The sequence below is a fragment of the Chenopodium quinoa genome, unplaced genomic scaffold, assembly GCF_001683475.1.
Source record: "Chenopodium quinoa cultivar QQ74 unplaced genomic scaffold, ASM168347v1, whole genome shotgun sequence".
NCBI classification, from domain to species: Eukaryota; Viridiplantae; Streptophyta; class Magnoliopsida; order Caryophyllales; family Amaranthaceae; genus Chenopodium; species Chenopodium quinoa.
In genome coordinates, this window is record NW_018742651.1 from 1,526,468 (window position 1) to 1,546,152 (window position 19,685).

The window sequence follows — 19,685 nt, forward strand, 5'->3', positions numbered from 1 at the left end:
CTAGGGATGTCCTAGGTAACAGAATTGCTTTCCTAAGAAAGTGGATTGAAAAGAAGTGTAGAGAGGTTGCAGGAACTCAACAAATGAAGAGACAATTTCTCACTTGTTGGGATTTCCTAAAAACTATAGATGTGAAAGAAAAAACTATAATAAAAGAAGGAACTATAAGAAAAATAAATTTGTCCGATCAAGAGGAGAAACTTATAAGAAGAAGTATTATAAACATAAATATAGAAAACCAAGTAGGTTTTTCAGAAAGACAACATATTGTCCTGAGAAAAAGAAAACATGCAAGTGTTGGTCTTGTGGAGAACTAGGACATTATACTAATGAATGTAAGAAAGCTAATCATAAACTAATGGAAGCCTTAGGAAGTTGGGATTACATAGAAATACCAAAATACGAGGCTTTAGAATTGGCTTTAAGTATCAATAAAGGAATAGTAGAAATCATAGAAGAGGAAAATGAGTATAATGAAGAACCTGAAGTTATTGATGAGTTTGAAGATGAAAATTATGAAGAAATAAATAATGTGATGGAAGGACAAGAGTTAGAAAATTCAGAATCAGATGACAATGAGGAAGATAATGGCAAAATGACAATAGGTCAACTAAAGAGAGCTGAGTATTCATTTGAAGATAACGACCTAGATCAAGTAAACAAAGAAAGTTGAAAATTTCCCCAGATTATTAAAGATAAAATATTTAAAACTTCTTTCTTTAAAACTAGAACTAAATATGTATGTGAAGAAATGGAAGGAAGCATAGTAATCGAAGATTGTGAACAAAAGGCAGCCGAAATTAATATCATAAACTGAAAAAGTATTAAAAAACATAAAGAAAAAGGAAATTATAGCTATATTTGTATTGGTGCAGTACAAGTATACATAACTCCTTTGCAACATTTTGGCAAAGATGTTAAATGCTTTACTTTTATTTGTGATATTAGACATAAAGAATTTTATAATCAAATAATTAGTGGAATCACATGTAACCTAAGTCAAGGAACAATAAGCTATATATGTGAACCTAGATATTATGTGAGCTTAGAGGATTCCTTTGCTTCAAAGTATTTAGCTATCAAGCTATTAACAGAAGGAGTGAAAATGCATAAAGGAACACGACCCATACAATTAAGATGGAAGGTGGTTTATAAGTTAGTAAACACTATAGATTCATCTTTTAAGAAATAATAGTCGATGCTCAGAAATATGAGCAAGGAGGAGGTCCTAAGAAGAAAATTACACCTATAAAAGTAAACCCTAATGAAATTGAAATTGAAAAAACTTGGGAGGAATTCTTTATGAACCCTGCAATTAGTAATAGATCAAGTAAGATGTTAATTGATGAATCAGGATTACTTCATATTGGAATGAATACAAAACCTAAAATACAGAGAAATCTAAGTCTTAGAACACCAAGTCTAAGTAGACAAAATTCAACAATAATAAGAATGAAAAAACAAGGTGATGAAAAGCTAGAAAAGGATGAAGAAGAAATATTAGTCCTACTAAAGAAACTAAATGAAAAATATGAAAGTAAAAAAGCCTTGAAACAACCAACAAGGCATAGCATTGATATGAGATCATATTCTAATTTCGAGTTAAATGAAGATCCAAATAATTCTATTAATAAAAGGAAGGTAATTGGATATAAAACCAAAACTGTGAGTGAACAAGTATATGAAGATGAAGTTAATATGCAAATGGAAGCTTGTAATGAAATATCCAGTACTAATCCTAATAGCATTTATATTCCAATTGATATATGCATTGAGGATTATAATAAATATAAATTATGCACATATATTGATAGTGGTTGTTCTACATGTTTTGGAAAGAGATCATTATTTCCAGAATTCTTGTGGAAAAAGGCCAAAAATCCTATGCAAGTTAGAATTGCTAATAATAGTGTCATGATGCATACAGAGATAATTGAAGATTTAAAAATAGAAATTGGAGGAGTTCAATGTGTTATTCCTATTTTATGGGCAATTGATCAGCTTAGTCATGATATGATGATAGAAAATAATTTTCAAAGGTTATACTCTCCATGCACTCAAAGTATTGATCAAATAATCTTTACTATTAATGGTCATTTTGTTCCAGTGCAGAAAATAACAAAGTCTTATACTCATCAGACAAAGAAGAGTACCATCTAAGCTTAACTTGGTTGTTGTTGGTATACCATCCACGTTAAAATCAGCACCAAACCACTAAAGACAAAAGTGTTGATTATAGTACATTTGGTCCCCACTTGGTAGAGACCAAAGTGGTCTCAAGTAGGTAGAGACCAAGAAAACCTGATGTGTATCACCTCCATCCCTTGTTTTATGGGAAGTTGAAATTCCCATAAATTTCCACTTCCCATTTTTTTTTTTTTTTTTGTGTCAACTAAACAACTCTTCATTTTCTCAAATCCCGTGTATTTCCACTTCCCTCATTTTATGTTGTCAACCAAACAACTCCTAGATGACATGACATGGTCTACATGACACAAAGACGTTCTTAGTAACGCCTTTTAATAGATCCCTTCCCCTTCAAAAGTAGGAAGTTGTCAAACATGAAAGGAATAGTGTTATGAGTGTGTAGTCAATGAAATTTACTGTTCATAAGCTTGGCAAAAGTTTGGAAGTTTGAGATTGTTGCATTTTGGATGCAATTTCATTTAATTTGTTGAGTCACTAAATTATACTTTATCCCATTTTCCTCCCTTCCATTCATTTTCCACTCTTTCTCTGTGTCTCTTTTCCCGATTTTAGGCACTTCCATTTATTCATAGATGATAAAAAAAAAAAAAAAAAAAAAAACTTCGCTATCTCTCTCCTCCTGCTCTCTTTATTTCTCCATCTCCATCTCCACCATTGAAGCTATACTCTGAGTTTACCATCTCCATTTCCAATGCAACTTCATTTTTTCAGATTCCTCATTTTTTTCTATTCTCTATATTCTCATTTTTTTTTCCATTGGGTGTTGAGTTATGTTGCTTCTATGGCGGATGAGGATTTCGGTCGGCATTTCCATTGAATCAGCATTTCTTCCAAGTAGCGTTACTTCTTTATGATCATCGAGTATTAATTTGACAATTTAGGGTTTAATTTCATATAGTGTTTAATTTCCTGTATAATTTATACATATAGAGTAATTTGAAAATAGTCTAACTGACTATTCATTATTGCTTTTTTATGGGTTTGCTTTGAGCTAATATATGTAATTTGGATGACTTATGGGTTTGTCTTATCTTTGATGTTGTTTTTTGGTTGCATACGTTGAAATTCTCTAGAATTTTTAAATTTTCTATGATAGTGTAAGATTTTGCAAATATTTAGGTGGTCTTAATTTGCTGAAAATTCTTCTTTGGGAGTGTTTGTATTTATTAATTTCTTCTGAATTTGTGGTTTAATATGAAAATTTAAGATCAAGTTTGGTGGAAAACAGGTTACGGAGTATGCAATTATTGTCTCCTCTGACTTATGCGAATCTTACTGATAGATTTTTATGGTTTTGATAACTTGTTTTAATTTCATTTATAAATTTCAATTTAGAATGTCTTGAAAAAACTATTTGAATAACTGGGTTGTAAAGTGTGCTTAAGTTTATTGAGAATTGGCTATTCTTGTGTATCTTATCATATCGAATGTAGGGAGAGGTGGTTTCAGTGAAGTGGTGCATTCAATTTGCAAAGTGGTGAAGAAAATTATTTTTCTAAGATTTGTTTGGATTCTTAACAGACTTTGTATATGTTTAAGCAATTTGTCTTTGAATGTGACTTTGTTATTAAATATGAAAGGTTCTCAGTGTCAGTTAGATTTCTTTATTTGATAGGAAGAAATAAGTTAAATTTGGTAATACAACATGGATGAAAGGTTCACTTGCTTATTCTTTGTAAACGTCTTCAGGCAAAAGCTATGAATGATGCTTGCTGCTCTTACTGCAACCTATGCCAATTGTTTAATGTCGTTATAAGTGGTTTATTTTAGGTTTTGGGATTTCGGGGTAAAATGGAAAGTAACTCAATTAGGGTTGTATAATTTGGATCATCGATTGAAAAAAAAGAGTAATTTTTTGTTTTGGTTCAATAAAAAAATGTATGATTTATAATGAGAATGATGATTTGGGTTTGCAAAGGTAGAAAAGTAGATTTAAGTTTGGAAAAATTGAGTTTGATTGGTACTTTTCATGTGGATTTTAGTTGAAAAGGTATCTTTTAATTCTATGTTTTCTAAATGTTTATTGAAGGATTTGGAAGGTTCAAAGTTCAACCAGGAGCAGAGTAATAATGAGGGGCTTGACAGACTTGAAGATAGGCATGTTAGAGCTAGAGGAAGGTCTGAAGAAAGATCTGCTTTTGTGAGTGAAGCTTCCAAAAGGACTAAGTTCAGCTTCGGCAGTGATGACAAGAAAGGTGTGAGTTCTTATATAATTTTCCTCTGCTTAGGCTGTTAGTCCTTGTCTTTTTAAGTTTCTTAAAACATTAAAATTGTCGCAGATGAAAGGCAATCATCAGGTTCAAAGCAAAGTGAGGATTTTGCGGCTAAAGTATCACCTGAGCAAGGTCTTGTTTCTGGTGATCAATTTGCTACAAGCGAGGATGCTGCTAAAGTTGCTGCCATAAAAGCTGCTCAATTAGGTAAGTGCAAATCTTTGAAGCAATTTGTAGAACTTGAAGTTATACCAAGTAACATTAAGGAAGTTTTGTGAAAATTTAGGCTTAAATTATAATTAACATTGGCTTGGACTATTTATGGGGCATTTGTTTGTTACTAATCCGTAAACCCTTAATCATTATCTTTGAGCCTTGACATTTGGCATAATAAGGAAATTATAAAATACGGATGAGTCATATTAAGGTAGTTTAACATAGCTGGCAATTGTTCCTAGTCTCATGGTTGTTCCATGCTTTTCTGCCTTTGTCCTAGAGCATTTCTTTTCTAACTGTAATTTCTAAAGTATGAAACACTGCATCCATTTTTTATGATAGGTGGATTGTAGTGTAAGTAAACTTTTTCTGGCAAGGGAAGTAGGTTGTTTATGTATGCCAAAAAATATAGCTTATTTTTGTTATACTTGTATACTGCTATGTGTTTTTTTAGAAATTTAGCTGTAAATGGTGTTATTGAATGCAGTTAATCAGAACCTTACAAGTACGGGGTTCATGACTGTTGATCAGAAAAAGAAGCTACTATGGGGAAATAAAAAGAGCACCACTACTGAAGAGGTACTTCTCAATTTTTTTTTTTTTTTTTTTTTGTCAAGATTTCTTGGCTTCTGCTTTTGTAAATTTTTTATTTTAAATTTAAGGTGCTGGGATTTTGGGAGAAAATAAATAAAAACTTGATTTGGGTTGTATAATTTGGATCATTGGTTGAAAATAAGAACAATTAGAATGATGGTTTGGGTTTGCAAAGGCTGGAAAATAGGATAAAGTTTGGAAAATTTGAGCTCAAATTGTACTTTATATGTGGCTTTAACTTGAAAATATCAATTTAGAATTGCTTTGATTGGGGGAGAGAAATTGTGTTTGTTGATAGGTTTCAAAATTTTGGGAAATTTCAACTAATTTGCAATTCCGAAATTGGTTTATGATTGGGAGTTTAAGTTTGTGATCTTTTAGAAACAGTTTGTTTATGTTTTAAACATTTTAATTTGTCTAATTTCAATCTAGAGAGTTGTCCAACTTGGGGGAGTGCAAGTGTGTATATTATTGGTTCATGCTAGAGAGTGTGTTTGATGCTGAAATTGAGAGGATATAACAATCTGTTTTAGATACTGGATCTCTCTTAAGACAATTTGTTTATTGTAGTAGATCAAATTTGCTACATCTAATTTCAGTTTTCGAATATCTATGTTTATAAATTTGTTGATTTTATTTTATTGTATGAAATTCAAGTTTTTTTATTTACAGATTAATGTTATTGAAAATGCAATTTTGTTTATATTTTAGCTACCTCACACTCTTCATCATCATTTCACAAGTATACAACTACAAAATTAAGAATAATATTAGCTTCTATAGAAATTTGATGTCAAAAACTTTGTCCTCCTCATTCTTAATGTGTCTCAAGTCACTAACTATGGCCTTTTCTTACTTGTGACGACCTAGGCGTGTCCAGTAGTCAGTACTCAATAGTCAATACTGATTGATGCTGCTTGGTTATGATTCAATCCTAGCCATTATGTTTCCTGGTTATTGCTAAATTATCAAATCTGGTTCCCTTGTTTTGATGGGAACTATTGTGATAGCAGATTGACAATCACATGGATGTCAAACCTGTCAAAACAACTAAAGTTGAAGAGAAAGAAATCGTCAAGGTAGAAGACAAAGGTGTATTTGTGGGTATCATTAAAGATGAGTAAATGAAGCCAAAGATGAGAACGGTCCGACATGTGGAATGAGATGAATTTTGCGTTAGAGTCTTCCAAGGTATATGACTGGCAGTATTCTTTGATTTTTTTCTCCTTGCTCTAAGGGATTACTTGCTATTATATGTTATTTTCTTTCCTTTTCTTTCTATTATCTATGGTTGCAATGAAGGGAACTAGATTATAGACAATCTTATAAATAAACCTTACAGTCCAATTAGCCATTTTAATTGTTATTTCTTTTAGTTATTGTAGAGGCGACAAGATTTACACAAAGATGTATGGACAATTATGGGCTAATTTTATAAGCAATGAGCATAGTAAAAAAAATATACCTTAAGGTTGATCTTTGTAGTGCTCAGTCACATGCTCACACCTTATAACTGATTATGAGAACGATCTTACACCTGATTTTGATTATGAGACTGATCTTTGTAGTGCTCAGTCACAAGCTCACATTTTTAGGCTTTATAGCTGATTATAAGAACAATCTTACACCTTATCATTATATTGCTCTGCGCCTCTGCTTTGTCAAATTTTAGGGCACATATTACTCAACCTAAAAATTAAACTTAGCTAGAAATTGCATGTCCTGATGTTAACTTATATCAGAACTTCAAGACTAATCTAACCCAAATCAAAAACCATTGTGACTTATACTTCTTCACTTGTCTTGAATATGTTATTGTCATGAAAGTGAGTTATAAATTGGTACCCTTGTGGAACTTTTGTAGCATGACTCTGAATTAGCCGAATATGAACATGTTTAAATTAGAAATATAGGACTTTAAAGCTCTTTTTCGTGAATGTTAAGGGGTGGGGAGAATCTCTCCTCAAATTAAGTAATATGTGGATAGGAGTGATTGTTTTGTTTGTGGTTAAGTAGGAGAGTAGTTCCTCTGGATAAGGTGAGAGATAGGACTTATCGTTCTAAAATGAAATTCACTAGTATCAGAAGAGCAAGGACTTATCGTTCTAAAATGAAATTCACAAGTATCAGAAGAGCACTGAGCTTTTGACCTGCAAACTCCCCTTCCAGCACCATCTTCGTTGATGCCTTCTTATGATAATTTGTTTATTGAGGCTGTTTTCAAGTGTCCTACTTCCTTTCATCTGGTATAAACATTTTTGGAATTGTTTTATTGTATGTCTTGTGTGATGGCCCTATCCAAGAAAGGTCTGCTGTTTGCAAGTTGCAACGTTTTATTGGTTACATTGTTGTATGAACATGTCAATTTTCTATATCAGGACTCTACTATGGTTGGGCTGCTGATTTGATATGGATTGAATTAGGCATCTCACATACAAGAATGAGACTAAGTTTCTTCAGCATTTTGTGTGGCTCTACAAATTGCCACCTCATGTATAAAGTTTGGCATGTTTATAAAACTTTGCAGCAACCAGCCTAGGTATATCAGTGGGAAAGAAAATGCTGTTATAAGTTAGTTATATCTGATGGATGCTTTTGAGTAGTTTGAGTTTGAGTAAAGATGGCAACACTATTCATAATATGACTATATTATCTATTCAGTGTTTAGGAAGGAGTTGGAAAAACAGAGAGGGCTCATTAAAAGATACATGAAGCAGCAAGAACAAAGGAAAACTGAGCAAGCAGAGAAAGATTTAGGTAAGTTTAGGGATTATATTCTCACCTTTGCTGTCTAATACTTGTATGGATTGTATGCTCTGCCTACAATTAAAAATCTTATATAAGCAGGAAACTGATATTTTTTTAAACTCGTGATGAATTGATGACATCCTTTGCCCTTTTGACTGTCCAGCTTAATTATTGAATTACCTTTTTTTTTCCTCAAATAATAGGGATATTAGGTGGTCATACAATAAAATAAGTTGGGTTGATAGTAATATGTTTGTGCAAGCATTCGTGAAAGCTCAAAAGACGAGCTTTTTCAAGCGATTCTAAGTTAAGTTCAAGAGAAGGCATGGTGCATCGTTTGTTTGCTAATGATTGTTTCTTAGGTTGTGCTCTGGCTTTTGAGTTGTGATGTGTGTATTTCTGTAGAGGATATATAAGTAATCCTTGTCTTTCTGATGCTGGTACTTGGAGAAGCAAATTCTAACAAAATTCACTCAATTATTAAGATTATCTTTTATAGTTTCAAAAGAAGAAAAATTAAGATTATCTTTTAGGCATATGAAATTAAGATTAAGCAAATTGGTACAAAGCTTAATTGAACTAAGATTAAATTGGCTGTGTAATATGTTTCTGTGGGTTATGTTATTAAGTTGCGTTTTTAGATTCTTAGGTGAATAGGGTTCTTTTGGAGTAAAGTGGACCGTGAGGCGTGAGTGCTTTGGATTGTTGTATACTAGGTCAAGAATTTGGGTTTTGGAACCTTCAGATTAATATACAATGGAATACGAACCTTGATTATGGAACATTGTTTACTTGAGTGGATTCTTCAATTATCTAATTGAGGAAGTGCAAATGTTGTGGTGGGGGGGGGGGAAGACAAAAAGTATGAAAGTAATAGAGAGGGTGAAGCAAGTAAGACTCAAGTACGAAGAAGGGAATAAGGAAATGAAAGATAAAGGGGATAGGGAATTTGATACTGAAGATAAGAGAGAGAGAGAGAGAGAGAGAGAGAGGGGGGGGGGGATGGAGCATGTAGACTAAGATAACTAAAAATATTTAACCATAAAAGAAGAAATGGAGAGAAGAATGGTGAGCAAGAGAGTGGGGAAAAGGAAGAGAATGGAGAATGCGTAGGAGATAAGGAAAAGGGATTTAAAAAGACGGCTAGGCTAATGTAAAGATGATTTTTTGATGTCATAACAAAAAAAAAAATTAACTATTCAGACACATAACTATATAAGACAATTATGAAAGTAAAGATAAAAGAGATAGAGAGGGTGAAGCAAGTAAGACTCAAGTAAGAAGAAGGGAATTAGGAAATGAAAAAGAAAGGGGAGATAGAGAGAGAGAGCATGTAGGATTAATTTAACTAAAAATATTTAACCATAAAAGAAGAGATGGAGAGAAGAATAGGGAGCAAGAGAGTGGGGAAAAGGAAGAGAACGGGGGAACATGTAGGGGATGAGGAAGAGGGATTTAATATGGTGACCATGCGAATGTAAAGATGATAAAGAAAGATCAAAGATAGAAGTAATAAAGGAGACCGCTATAGAATAAAATATATTTTTGATGCCGTAACAAAAAATTAAATATTAAGAAGAGATTCTCAACTACACATAACTACATAAGACAAATTAGAGGAAGGATAGAAAAAAGTAGTGACATAGTGTGAAGGAGAGAGCAAGTAGGATAAGCTAAATTTTAAGACCATAATTGGAGAGTGAAAGGGAGAGAAAAATAAGGAGGAAAGAGGGTGTAGATGGGAGACCGAAAGGAGTGGAGGGTGATAGCGAAATTGTATCACTAACATGTGTTAAGAAGAAAGAAACAAAGAGCATTAGAGGAGATTAATTTAACATGATGAAAAAATAGAAAAAAGTGAAAGATTATAAAAATTCGCAAAATCATAAAAGGTTAGTGATTAAAACCATAAAAGAGAAAGGAAAATAGAGGTAGTAGGGGAAGCAAGTGGTAAGGGTAAGCTAAAATTAACACTTGCATATATGAAGGCTGAATTTTTACTTCCACCTTCCCCAAATATTGTTCTCATACGTCAAAAATCAAAAGAATTAAGAAAGGGGAGGAAAAAGTACGTAAAGCAACAAAAGATAATATAGGAAATGTTAGTACGTTGATCACACTATAAGTTCATAAAACATAATAAAGTACATGCACCGATGCGCGTGGGTGGGGGAAAATATTTAGAGAAAATATGAAAAATCTTAGGTAGTTATGTGTATGAAGGCAAAAAAAAAGGAAAGAAAAAATAAGTTAATTTGGTATTTTTATAGAGACCAAATGGAAAATAAATGAGAATATCAATTTAGGGCGCCTAAAAAGAAATATGAGAACTGTTTTTGGGGACGGAGGGATTATCATCCATTGTTAGATGAGCATCTTGAGGGAGTAGTTTCTAGGAATGGCAATGGTGAAGGGACAAAAGAAGAGGTATAGAGAGACATACAGAAAGGGGTATAGGGGGTTTGTGTAATTTTTTTTCCTTTGAATACTAGCTTACAATCTTATTTGACTTTAGTCAGTCATATACAACAACATAATCCAATAGATGAGGTGTGACATTAATTGAAATTTTAAAATCAAAAGATTTGATTCTTATTTCTTTGCTTGTATTGTGTTGTTATTCTAATTTCCTCGTATCATGGTGCAATTTTTATTTCTTTTCATTTGCTGGCACTCCTGCAGATAATTGGGAGCCATTAGTCAAAGAAGAGTGCAAAAGTCATCAATGGGCAATGGCACAACCGCACAACGCAGAAGAGGTGGTTAGACATAAGTACTTAATTGTGTTAGATTATTCACTAGATTTTTCAAACCTTTAGTGTAATATTAGGCAAAGAAGAGTGCAAAACACATGGCTTATTAGTGCTGTAATACAGAAGTTCATGGGTGAACTTTTAATCAAGCAGACAGATTATTATTCATTCAGATTGGATCATCAGATCACATGTTCTAAGCAAGGAGTTGTAACATGGTTTTGAGATGAATCAGTTGGGTACTTGGTATAGTCTAATAAAATCATGATTTGCTTCTCCTTTTGATCCATACAACAAGTTCATAATAGGAAGATAATGCCTTTTGGAAAACCTATATATAGCAGCATCGTAATCCTATGTACTTTTGTTATATAATATTCCTATATGCTGCCTGTTTGGATTATGCAGAAACAAAGGTATGTTAGTTAATGATGTAATATATCCTGTTAATTTAAGTAGAACAGTATCCAAGACTAGGGGTGTAAGATTCTTGCCATTGTATTATTTTGGTTAGCTTAAACAACTAAGTTTTTGTGTGGAATTGGATGTGCACTATTAATATTTGTATTGAACGTAAGTATCTTTTATGTATAAAAACTTTATGCTATATGATATGATGAAAACTATTATCAATCTTTTGTTAGCTTATTTTGTACAATAATGCTTTAAGTTGGTTATAATGGTTTCTAGATAAGCAACTGCACTAATATAATGCCAAATTAGATATAAGCAATGAATTTAAAAAGTATATGAAATACGATAGGATTCATTAAACTAGCAAGAAAACTCAATAATACAATTACATTATGCTTAATAAATTAACTCTTATTACTTAGCAGTTTATAAATAACATAGCAATTATCTCCATCTACAATTAAAAAATGTTCATTGTACACAGTTTGACAATGAAAAAGCTCCATTAACCCTAACCAAGACCAATAATTGAGATTAACAACAATTCAAAAGTGATTGGATATATGAATTTGTGCTATTACACATATCTTAACTTCAATATGTTCATCCTTAGTTGATTGACCAATGCCATTTATAATTTTACAATGACTGAAAGCACCCTTAAATAGTGAAATGAGACTAGTCCATAACATTTACTATACATTTAAAACAAAAAATCAGTACTCTTAAATCATGCATTTGGTTTACATTTGATTTGAATTCATAAAATAAATTAGAATTTCTTCATGCTCATTTTCCCATTTTACCTCTCTAGCTTCTGAAGATCTTACGTCAATACATTATTTAGCATCGATTATTGACAAAATTAAATGTACAGATGTACTGTAATATTACAAATAGATACAGCAAAAGCAATTTCCTCTTAATCACATCTAATTACGCAAATAATTGCGGTAAACATATACACCCTGGACTATCGCGCGCAACGCGCACGAGAGGACGACTAGTTAGTATAGATATGATTACTATCGAATCGGGTTAATAGCAAACAATTATTTACAATTTAGATCGGAAATCAGGTAAAACGCTTAAACACATGTAGCGATTTAACCCTAAAACTACTAAACCACAAACGATATCATGTGTCCATAAACAATGCAAAATCACGTCATTTAATTACAACTTTGTTCCCCTCACCCCCTTAAAAAAATTATGAAAATTGGTCTAGAACTACCCACAAGATAGGGTGATTTGTGAACAACTACCCATTTTTATTATTTGTTTAGAACTACCCGCAAGTTTGGAAAAATTTGGGTAGCATAACATTTTTCGTCCCATTAAAACGTTATTTTGGCCCAATTTTTTACTTTTTTCAATTACAACGGTCAATTAATGCTAAAATAAACAAAAACCCCAATTCAATTAAACCCCCAAACCTTAGAACTTAAAATCCCCAAATAATACTACAATCATGAACCCTAAAATAAATTATGATTAAAACCTTAATTAGGTTAATTAAGGTAAATTAAAACCTTTAGACAAATTAGGAGAGTTAATTGGGTGGCAAAAGTGAAAAAAGTGAGCTCCGATAACGTCTTAATTAGACGAAAAATGTTAATGGGTAGTGCTATCCAAATGTTTTCAAACTTGTGGGTAGTTCTAAACAAATAAAAAAACACAAATGTTTAATAACATCCGATTTACACTAAATTAGTGTAAATTGGCTCTCTAAACAGAAACAATTTTGTTTCGATCTTGATTCACACATGCCAAGCTTCATTGCCTACAAATAAAAACCAATATTTTATCTCTCTTTCTCATTCATTCATAAAGTTCTTTCTCTTTCTTCTTTCTCTCTCTTCTTTCTTCCTCAATTAGCAATTCTATCTCTATTCAACTTGGTTTATGTTTCTTCAACAACGATTATCTCTCTTCTCTTTCACTTATGAAGTTGTTATTTGCAAATTTAGGTTTGTTTACCTAATTTTATGAGATTTTTGTTTGTTTTAGTTGTTTTGATTCTTCGATTTTTAGGTTTTTTATTTTGTTTTTGTTCTTTGTTTTTTATTTGATTCTACAATGGTGAAGAAGAAGAGTACAAAGAAGTTGTCAGAAGATCAAGTTGTGTTTTATTAATTTTTTCATGATTTTTTCAAAATGTTGATTATGTTAATGCAATTGAAAAAAGGCTGCAATTGCAAAGAAAAAGAAGAAAAAGAAAGATGCTGAGGAAAGAAGAAACGTTGCAAAGGAAGCAGAAGAAGAAAAAAAAAAGGTAACTTTTATGCATGAAAAGGGTACCTTCCATGGGTAAAAGGGTAACTTTTATATATAAAAAGGGTACCTTTTGTGGGTAGAAAAGGTAACTTTTATGCACGAAAAGGGTTTTTGTGGGTAAAAAGGGTAACTTTTGTACATAAAAGGGTAACTTTTGTGGGTAAAAAGGGTAACTTTTGTGGGTAAAAAGGGTAATTTTTATACATAAAAGGGTAAATTTGTTCAATGTGCTATAATGTTGAACAATATTTCGATTACAATTTTCTCATCCCATTCTTTTATCATTGCAATTTGATGAGTAGTAGTATACATTAAATCTGGAAATATTATGCATACCAAATAATAATATTTATGTTTTCGATCAATTATAACAGAACAACTTTTAAATTTCAATTATATTTTTTTACCTCGAATGCCAAATTCTCAATATCCAAATTCGAAATCGATCTTCAAACGGTTGAATTTGATTTCAATTTTTGCATTGAGTCTAATCGCATATTGTAGACACCCAAATGTGTCTCCCCAAAACCAAACCCAGTGATGAATATCTTTCACGTCGAATCATAATTGAATGAAGTGAAAGTGTGGAAAGTTTAATGTTGCGGATAGTTTTAATTTTTTTTCTCTTCTCTCTGTTTTTGAAAACTTATTTTAAGAAAACAGTCAATCCAGATTGGTTGGTCCACGATATGGGTCCAATAGTAGAGTATTTGGATGGGGCTTGACAAGAGTTTTCCAACGATATATTATAAGCCCAATTCCGATGAATATTGAGGAAGTTATGACCAATTTACTAAACTGGGCCCGGTTTGAACTTTATATGCGGCCCAATGATCTAGGGGAGGGCCTAATATGATTTATCATTCCTAACACAATTAGGAATGGTTTTAGTCTTCTAGATTCTTCTAGAAGGTTCTTTTCATTCCAAATTCAATTAGCATTGATAAATTGACTTTTGTTGGCTTTTTAGAGTTTTAATTAAAATCAAATAGCATTTTTGAGGAAAATCTATGATTTTATCCTCCAATACGGCAAATATATCTGATTTTCAAAAACGCGTTAAAAAAAGGCCTGGCGCCTGACTCCAGGCATTGGCGCCTGGAACCAGGCTTGGCGCCTGGTGCTAGCCATTGGCGCCTGGCGCCAATAAGCTGGTGCTTGCGCCAGCTCTGTTTTGCGTGCGCCAATCTCGTTTTACGTGCGCCAAGTGCTATGTTTTGTTATTTTATCTTTTTGGCTGATTTTCTCTATAAATAACGTACTAAAAACTCCGTTTTCATTCACCAATTCTCACCTACAATCAGTTTTCATTCGCAATCATTAATTCTCTAATTCTCTCTTAATCATTCACCAATTCTCATCAAGTTTTCTTGATTATTTCATCTCTCTCTCTTTCTTTCTCTTTAACCTTGCTTTTCATATACAAAATTCCGCATTCATTGGATTTAGAAACACCTAGCCATATTCGAAGTTGTGTTCGCCCTAGACGTGAAAGGTTTAATTTCTGAGGGTTTAGTCCCAAATCTCTCTTTCAATTATTTAATTTAATTGTTGGATTATTATTTTCCTTGAAGTTACTAACATGTGTATTTTGTTATTAGAAAGAGGTACGAGGCATCAAAGTAAGTACTTTAATGGTTTTTATTGATGTTATGATGTAGAAATCATGTTTATATTGTTATTATGATATTCCTAGTATCATGTTTAGGGAAAAGGTTATAACATTAAATATGCTTATTATGATTCCTGCGATGCTTCCTATTCTCTTCCTAATATTTATGATTGTTAGTATCATGTTAGGGTTAAAGATTTGATTTTTATTGCTTAGTGACATGCTAGGGTTTGTTATTAATCTTGTTAGTATCATGCCTAGGATCTTGCTATTTGTATTATGCTTTAATATTAACATGAACATGATTATTATTATAATTGTTATAATTTATGGTGATTATGAATATTATTATTATTATTATTATTATTATTTTGATGATGATTATGTTATTTATGATGATTATTATTATGATTTGTTATGTTGCTTGATATTTTATTGCTTGATCACACCTTTTATGCATGTTTAAAGGGAATTTAGTACTTGTAATCACGCTTAATAAGATAATTAATAATCTTGTTAGGGTTAATTTGATTATAATTCAAGTGATCGCCAATAATAGATTTATTTGTGCATTAAATTCAACCAACATAGATAAACAGGTTTAGGGTTAAACCTATTGATTGCATGTTAATTAAAAAGCGCACATGAATACGATCAGAATAAAGTAGAGGCCTATTATTAGGGCAGGTTCAATCTCTTTTAGGTTGGATTTGTACCTTCATCCCCGAACCCTTATTTGGTTCTAGACCTTATGGAGTTGACGATCTCTTGGATCGTTAAGGGGTGTAACCTTCACCTTGTGAACGGTTTACAAGTTCCTAAAACTTGTTGTCGACTCTTTTGCTCTATCTTCTTCCCTTTTGGACGCCACCGTACTTTAGTGTATGATCACAGTGGGGTTCAAGCTAGGGGTTAACGCTTGAAATTTATTCCCTACAATTTTTGGCGACTCCACTGGGGAGGATTTCTATTTTAATTCTTGAATTTGTTTCGGCAATGATTTAGAATGAGTGGATGAGACTCGAAACGTTCTAAGTATTTCATGTGCGTAATTTTGATTAACATTATTGTCATATGCATAAAAAAGATCTCATTGGAAAGACCATCTGTAATGAGTTAAAAACATAGGATTTTACACGTAGGAAATTTGAGAAATATCTTTCACAACTAGGACCGAAATAACACCGCGCGAAACTGGAAAATTTTATCGAGCACAGAAAGCTGCTGAGGCATGTGGGAAGTAGCGTCAGGGGCCAGAGCTTGGCGCCAGCATTTTAGTCGTAGCGCTAGACGCCAGTATTGGCGCCAGGCGCTACAGTTAAAAGCTGGCGCCAGTCTCTGATTGCTGGCGCCAACCTCCCCTAATACCGAGCCAGAAATATGCGTTCTAATTTCGACTGGTTTTTCGTATTGTTTGCTCGATCCTACTTCCTGATCGATTTTTTTCTCATTTTTCTGAAACCCATATGTGTTCTACATATGGACATAACCCTTTGGGAATTCATGCTCCATCTACCCAATTGAACGCTCCGTGCAACAAAGGGTACATCCGAGATTGTTGAATTCACCAAACCATGGAAGCGAGTTTTTTCTAAAGCTCGCGGTGTCCCATCCACTCGCGCCAACCCTTCACGGTTAGGCTTCCGCGCGGTGCATCTGGAAAATTAACCATGGACCCTATATTGACTAAACCATATCCCGAACTTTAGAGAACTAGAGTCATGGTTAGGTTGCAAACTCATTGCATCATATTGTGACTGCTTGACTAATTGTGCATTATTTGTTGTGCATACTCTATGTGATTTTTCCTAACCGTTTGTTTGACTTGTGTTAAGACTAAATAAACTGATTAATGACTAAAGGACTTTGTTTAACTAGTTAATTAATTAGAGCTAATAAATAAACATAAAATCGAGTCATAGTTCCTTTAAGTCAATCCGGATTTTTATTCTCGTATACTGCACAAGCGTCAACTTGTTTTGGTCATAGCCGGAGTTCTAGGAAGAACTACGAGTCGTACCCTATGGATCTGTAGCCCCGAGTTTCATCTTTAATTTGGCGTTGGTTTCATCCAAATCAGAGTCACAGATAAAAAGTTATGACTAAAATACCACAGCCTATCCAGTTTAATGCATATACGTGAAGTCTTAACTTAGTCTTTGCTTGAGTCTAGTCACATAGTCTAGCCACATGGTCATGACACGAGACTTAACGTACCACCTACACTCACTAGTCTTAGCACACACTTTGATTACACATCACCATGACCATGTCTTAGGTTCACGTACGGATCGGTCTTTTTCGTCATTTAAGTTGGGGGTATATTCTATTCCTAATTCTTCATATCCCTCCACCTCCATCATTCTTCTTCACATTCTATTCCAATTTTTCTTCACTTCCTCCATCCATTGCATGTTGAATAAATTTTGAGTCAAATAATTAACAATAGATATCCCCAAATTCCTTTTCCACAGTACTTGGTCGAGGAGAGAAGGGCGATTAATCAAGGACAACCTCTTTATTCAAGTCTCACTTTTTGATAAACCGATTCGTCAAAAGAGGAAGGCTAAAAAAGATAATGGCAAGTCAAGAAGAAGTCAATGAGCTTAGGAATCAATTGATTACCGTGACTGAGACACTGAAGCTACTCACACTCAAGATCGATGATCCCGTGAAGCAACAACAGATGGACTTCATGCAAGAGAGTCTAAGCAAGCTATCTAGTGACTATAAATTTCAGGGCATGAGTTCACAAGGGGTCTCGCTGGACAAGGAACTTCTTCCTCATAAGTTCAACGCCACTGACATCCCTAAATTCAAGGCAACAGATAACCCTTACTTCCATCTAAGAGCTTTCGAAACCACAATGAACATTAAGGGTATCGATAAGAAGGTTTTCCCCTCTCTGTTCCCACTATCTCTCGAAACCGTTTGTCAACAATGGTTCTTTTCTCTCGAGAAAGAAAAAACCTCTTCTTGGGAGTCGATAACAAACGCTTTCATAGATAGATATAAGTGCAACATCCAAGACGAGACAGACCATAGACAACTCGAGATGTTAAAACAAAAAGGAAACGAAGGGTTCACTTCTTTCTTTAATAAATGGAGGGAAACTTCCGCTAATATGGTCAAGGCTCCCACCGAAAAAGAATCTGTAAGGATCTTCATCAAGAACCTCCAAGGGAAGTATTCAAGGCACTTAAAGTACCAACACAATTTAAATACTTTCAAAGCTGTCTATAATATAGGCATTGACATTGAAGATGACCTTCAGAAAGATAATAGTGCGAGAGGAAAGAAGAGCGACCATCCTTCTTCTTCTTCTCCCATTAATGAGGTACATTCCACGAACGCCTCTAAACCACGAATCCAAAGATCAAAAAGAGTGTTCACTCCACTTGGTATGAGTTATGAAACGACTTTCGAGAAGCTACATCACAAAGGACTAGTCATTCCCATAGGGCCCATCAAAGATCCAGTTCAGGAAGCCAGGCCACCTAAGTGGGACCCTAATAAGCACTGCAAATATCATCAAGGAAAGGGTCATAACACTGAGAAGTGTTGGAAACTCAAAGAAGCTATTCAAGATCTGATCGATAACAATGAAACTTCCGAGATTCTAGCCATCAAAGATGACCAAACATCCTTCGATCCATCACTTCTTATCACACCTGTAGGAGAGACCATGATCGAGACGGCTTATATGACCTCTCTCGATGAAGTGGCCATAATTGAGGAAGATGAAAGTCTTTTCTTAGATAATACTAAGGAAGACTCGTCAAGTCTAAAAGAGGACGTTCGAAAATTACAAGATGTCATTGCCAAGCTCTTGAATGTGGTAGAAGGATTTGCAAATCGGGTAATGGCCATCGAACAAAATTCTCGCCAAGGGTTTATTGAAGAACTCAATGCTCTTAAGCCACGGGCAAAACGGACCATTGAAGAATACACACCAATAGGAATGACTTACAATGAAGCTTTCGACTGTCTTCACGATCGAGGTCTTATCCACCCCATTGGTCCCAGTCAAGACCCTCCACCTGAAAAACGGTTTCCCAATTGGGATCCAAATTCTTATTGTCGATACCATAGAGGTCGCGGTCACACTACTGAAAAGTGTCTCGCCCTCAAAGATCGTGTTCAAGACTTCATTGATTCAAATCTCCTTCATGTTCCTCCGCGTGACAAGAAGGCTAAGATTAGTAACAATAGTAACAGTGGCTGTAAAGGGAAGAAGAACGACTATCCTTCTTCTTCCAAAAATACCTACTCTAGTAATAGTATTGGTAATTTCGACCTTAGTGAGATCCTAGCCATGGGTAATCGAAAGCAACCGAAAAGGGAATTTACCCCTATTGGAATTAGCTACGATGATGCTTTCGATCGACTCCATGCCAAGGGAATCATTACTCCCATTGGACCTATTCAAGATCCCCCACTTAAGAAAAGATTGCCCAGTTGGAATCCAAACGAGCACTGCAAGTACCACCAAGGTAGGGGTCATGCTACTGAGAGCTGTTGGAAGCTAAAGGAGGATATCCAACATTTGATTGATAACAACAAGCTTCCCATACCTCCATTTAACAAGAAAAGCGAGTGATGATAAAGGAAACAACACAAGACAAGAGGCGAGCTTCAACAACAAGATTT

General features: G+C 33.8%; 1 protein-coding gene across 4 annotated transcripts; it reads left to right on the forward strand.

Moving 5' to 3' along the window:
- The first annotated feature begins 2,343 nt into the window (after positions 1-2,343).
- On the forward strand, positions 2,344-11,010 carry LOC110722082. 4 transcript variants are annotated; one of them, XM_021901319.1, is made up of 7 exons: positions 2,344-4,403; positions 4,488-4,628; positions 5,125-5,216; positions 6,242-6,422; positions 7,610-7,770; positions 7,893-7,988; positions 10,662-11,010. In XM_021901319.1, the coding sequence occupies exons 1-4, from the start codon at positions 4,178-4,180 to the stop codon at positions 6,353-6,355; spliced, it is 573 nt and encodes a 190-aa protein (XP_021757011.1). In that variant the 5' UTR covers positions 2,344-4,177; the 3' UTR covers positions 6,356-6,422; positions 7,610-7,770; positions 7,893-7,988; positions 10,662-11,010. The 4 variants fall into 4 exon arrangements, with proteins under 4 accessions (XP_021757011.1, XP_021757013.1, XP_021757010.1 ...); XM_021901318.1 differs by lacking the exon at positions 7,610-7,770 and having other exon boundaries at positions 2,375-4,403; XM_021901320.1 differs by lacking the exon at positions 7,610-7,770 and having other exon boundaries at positions 2,389-4,403; positions 6,245-6,422.
- The last annotated feature ends 8,675 nt before the right edge of the window (positions 11,011-19,685 follow it).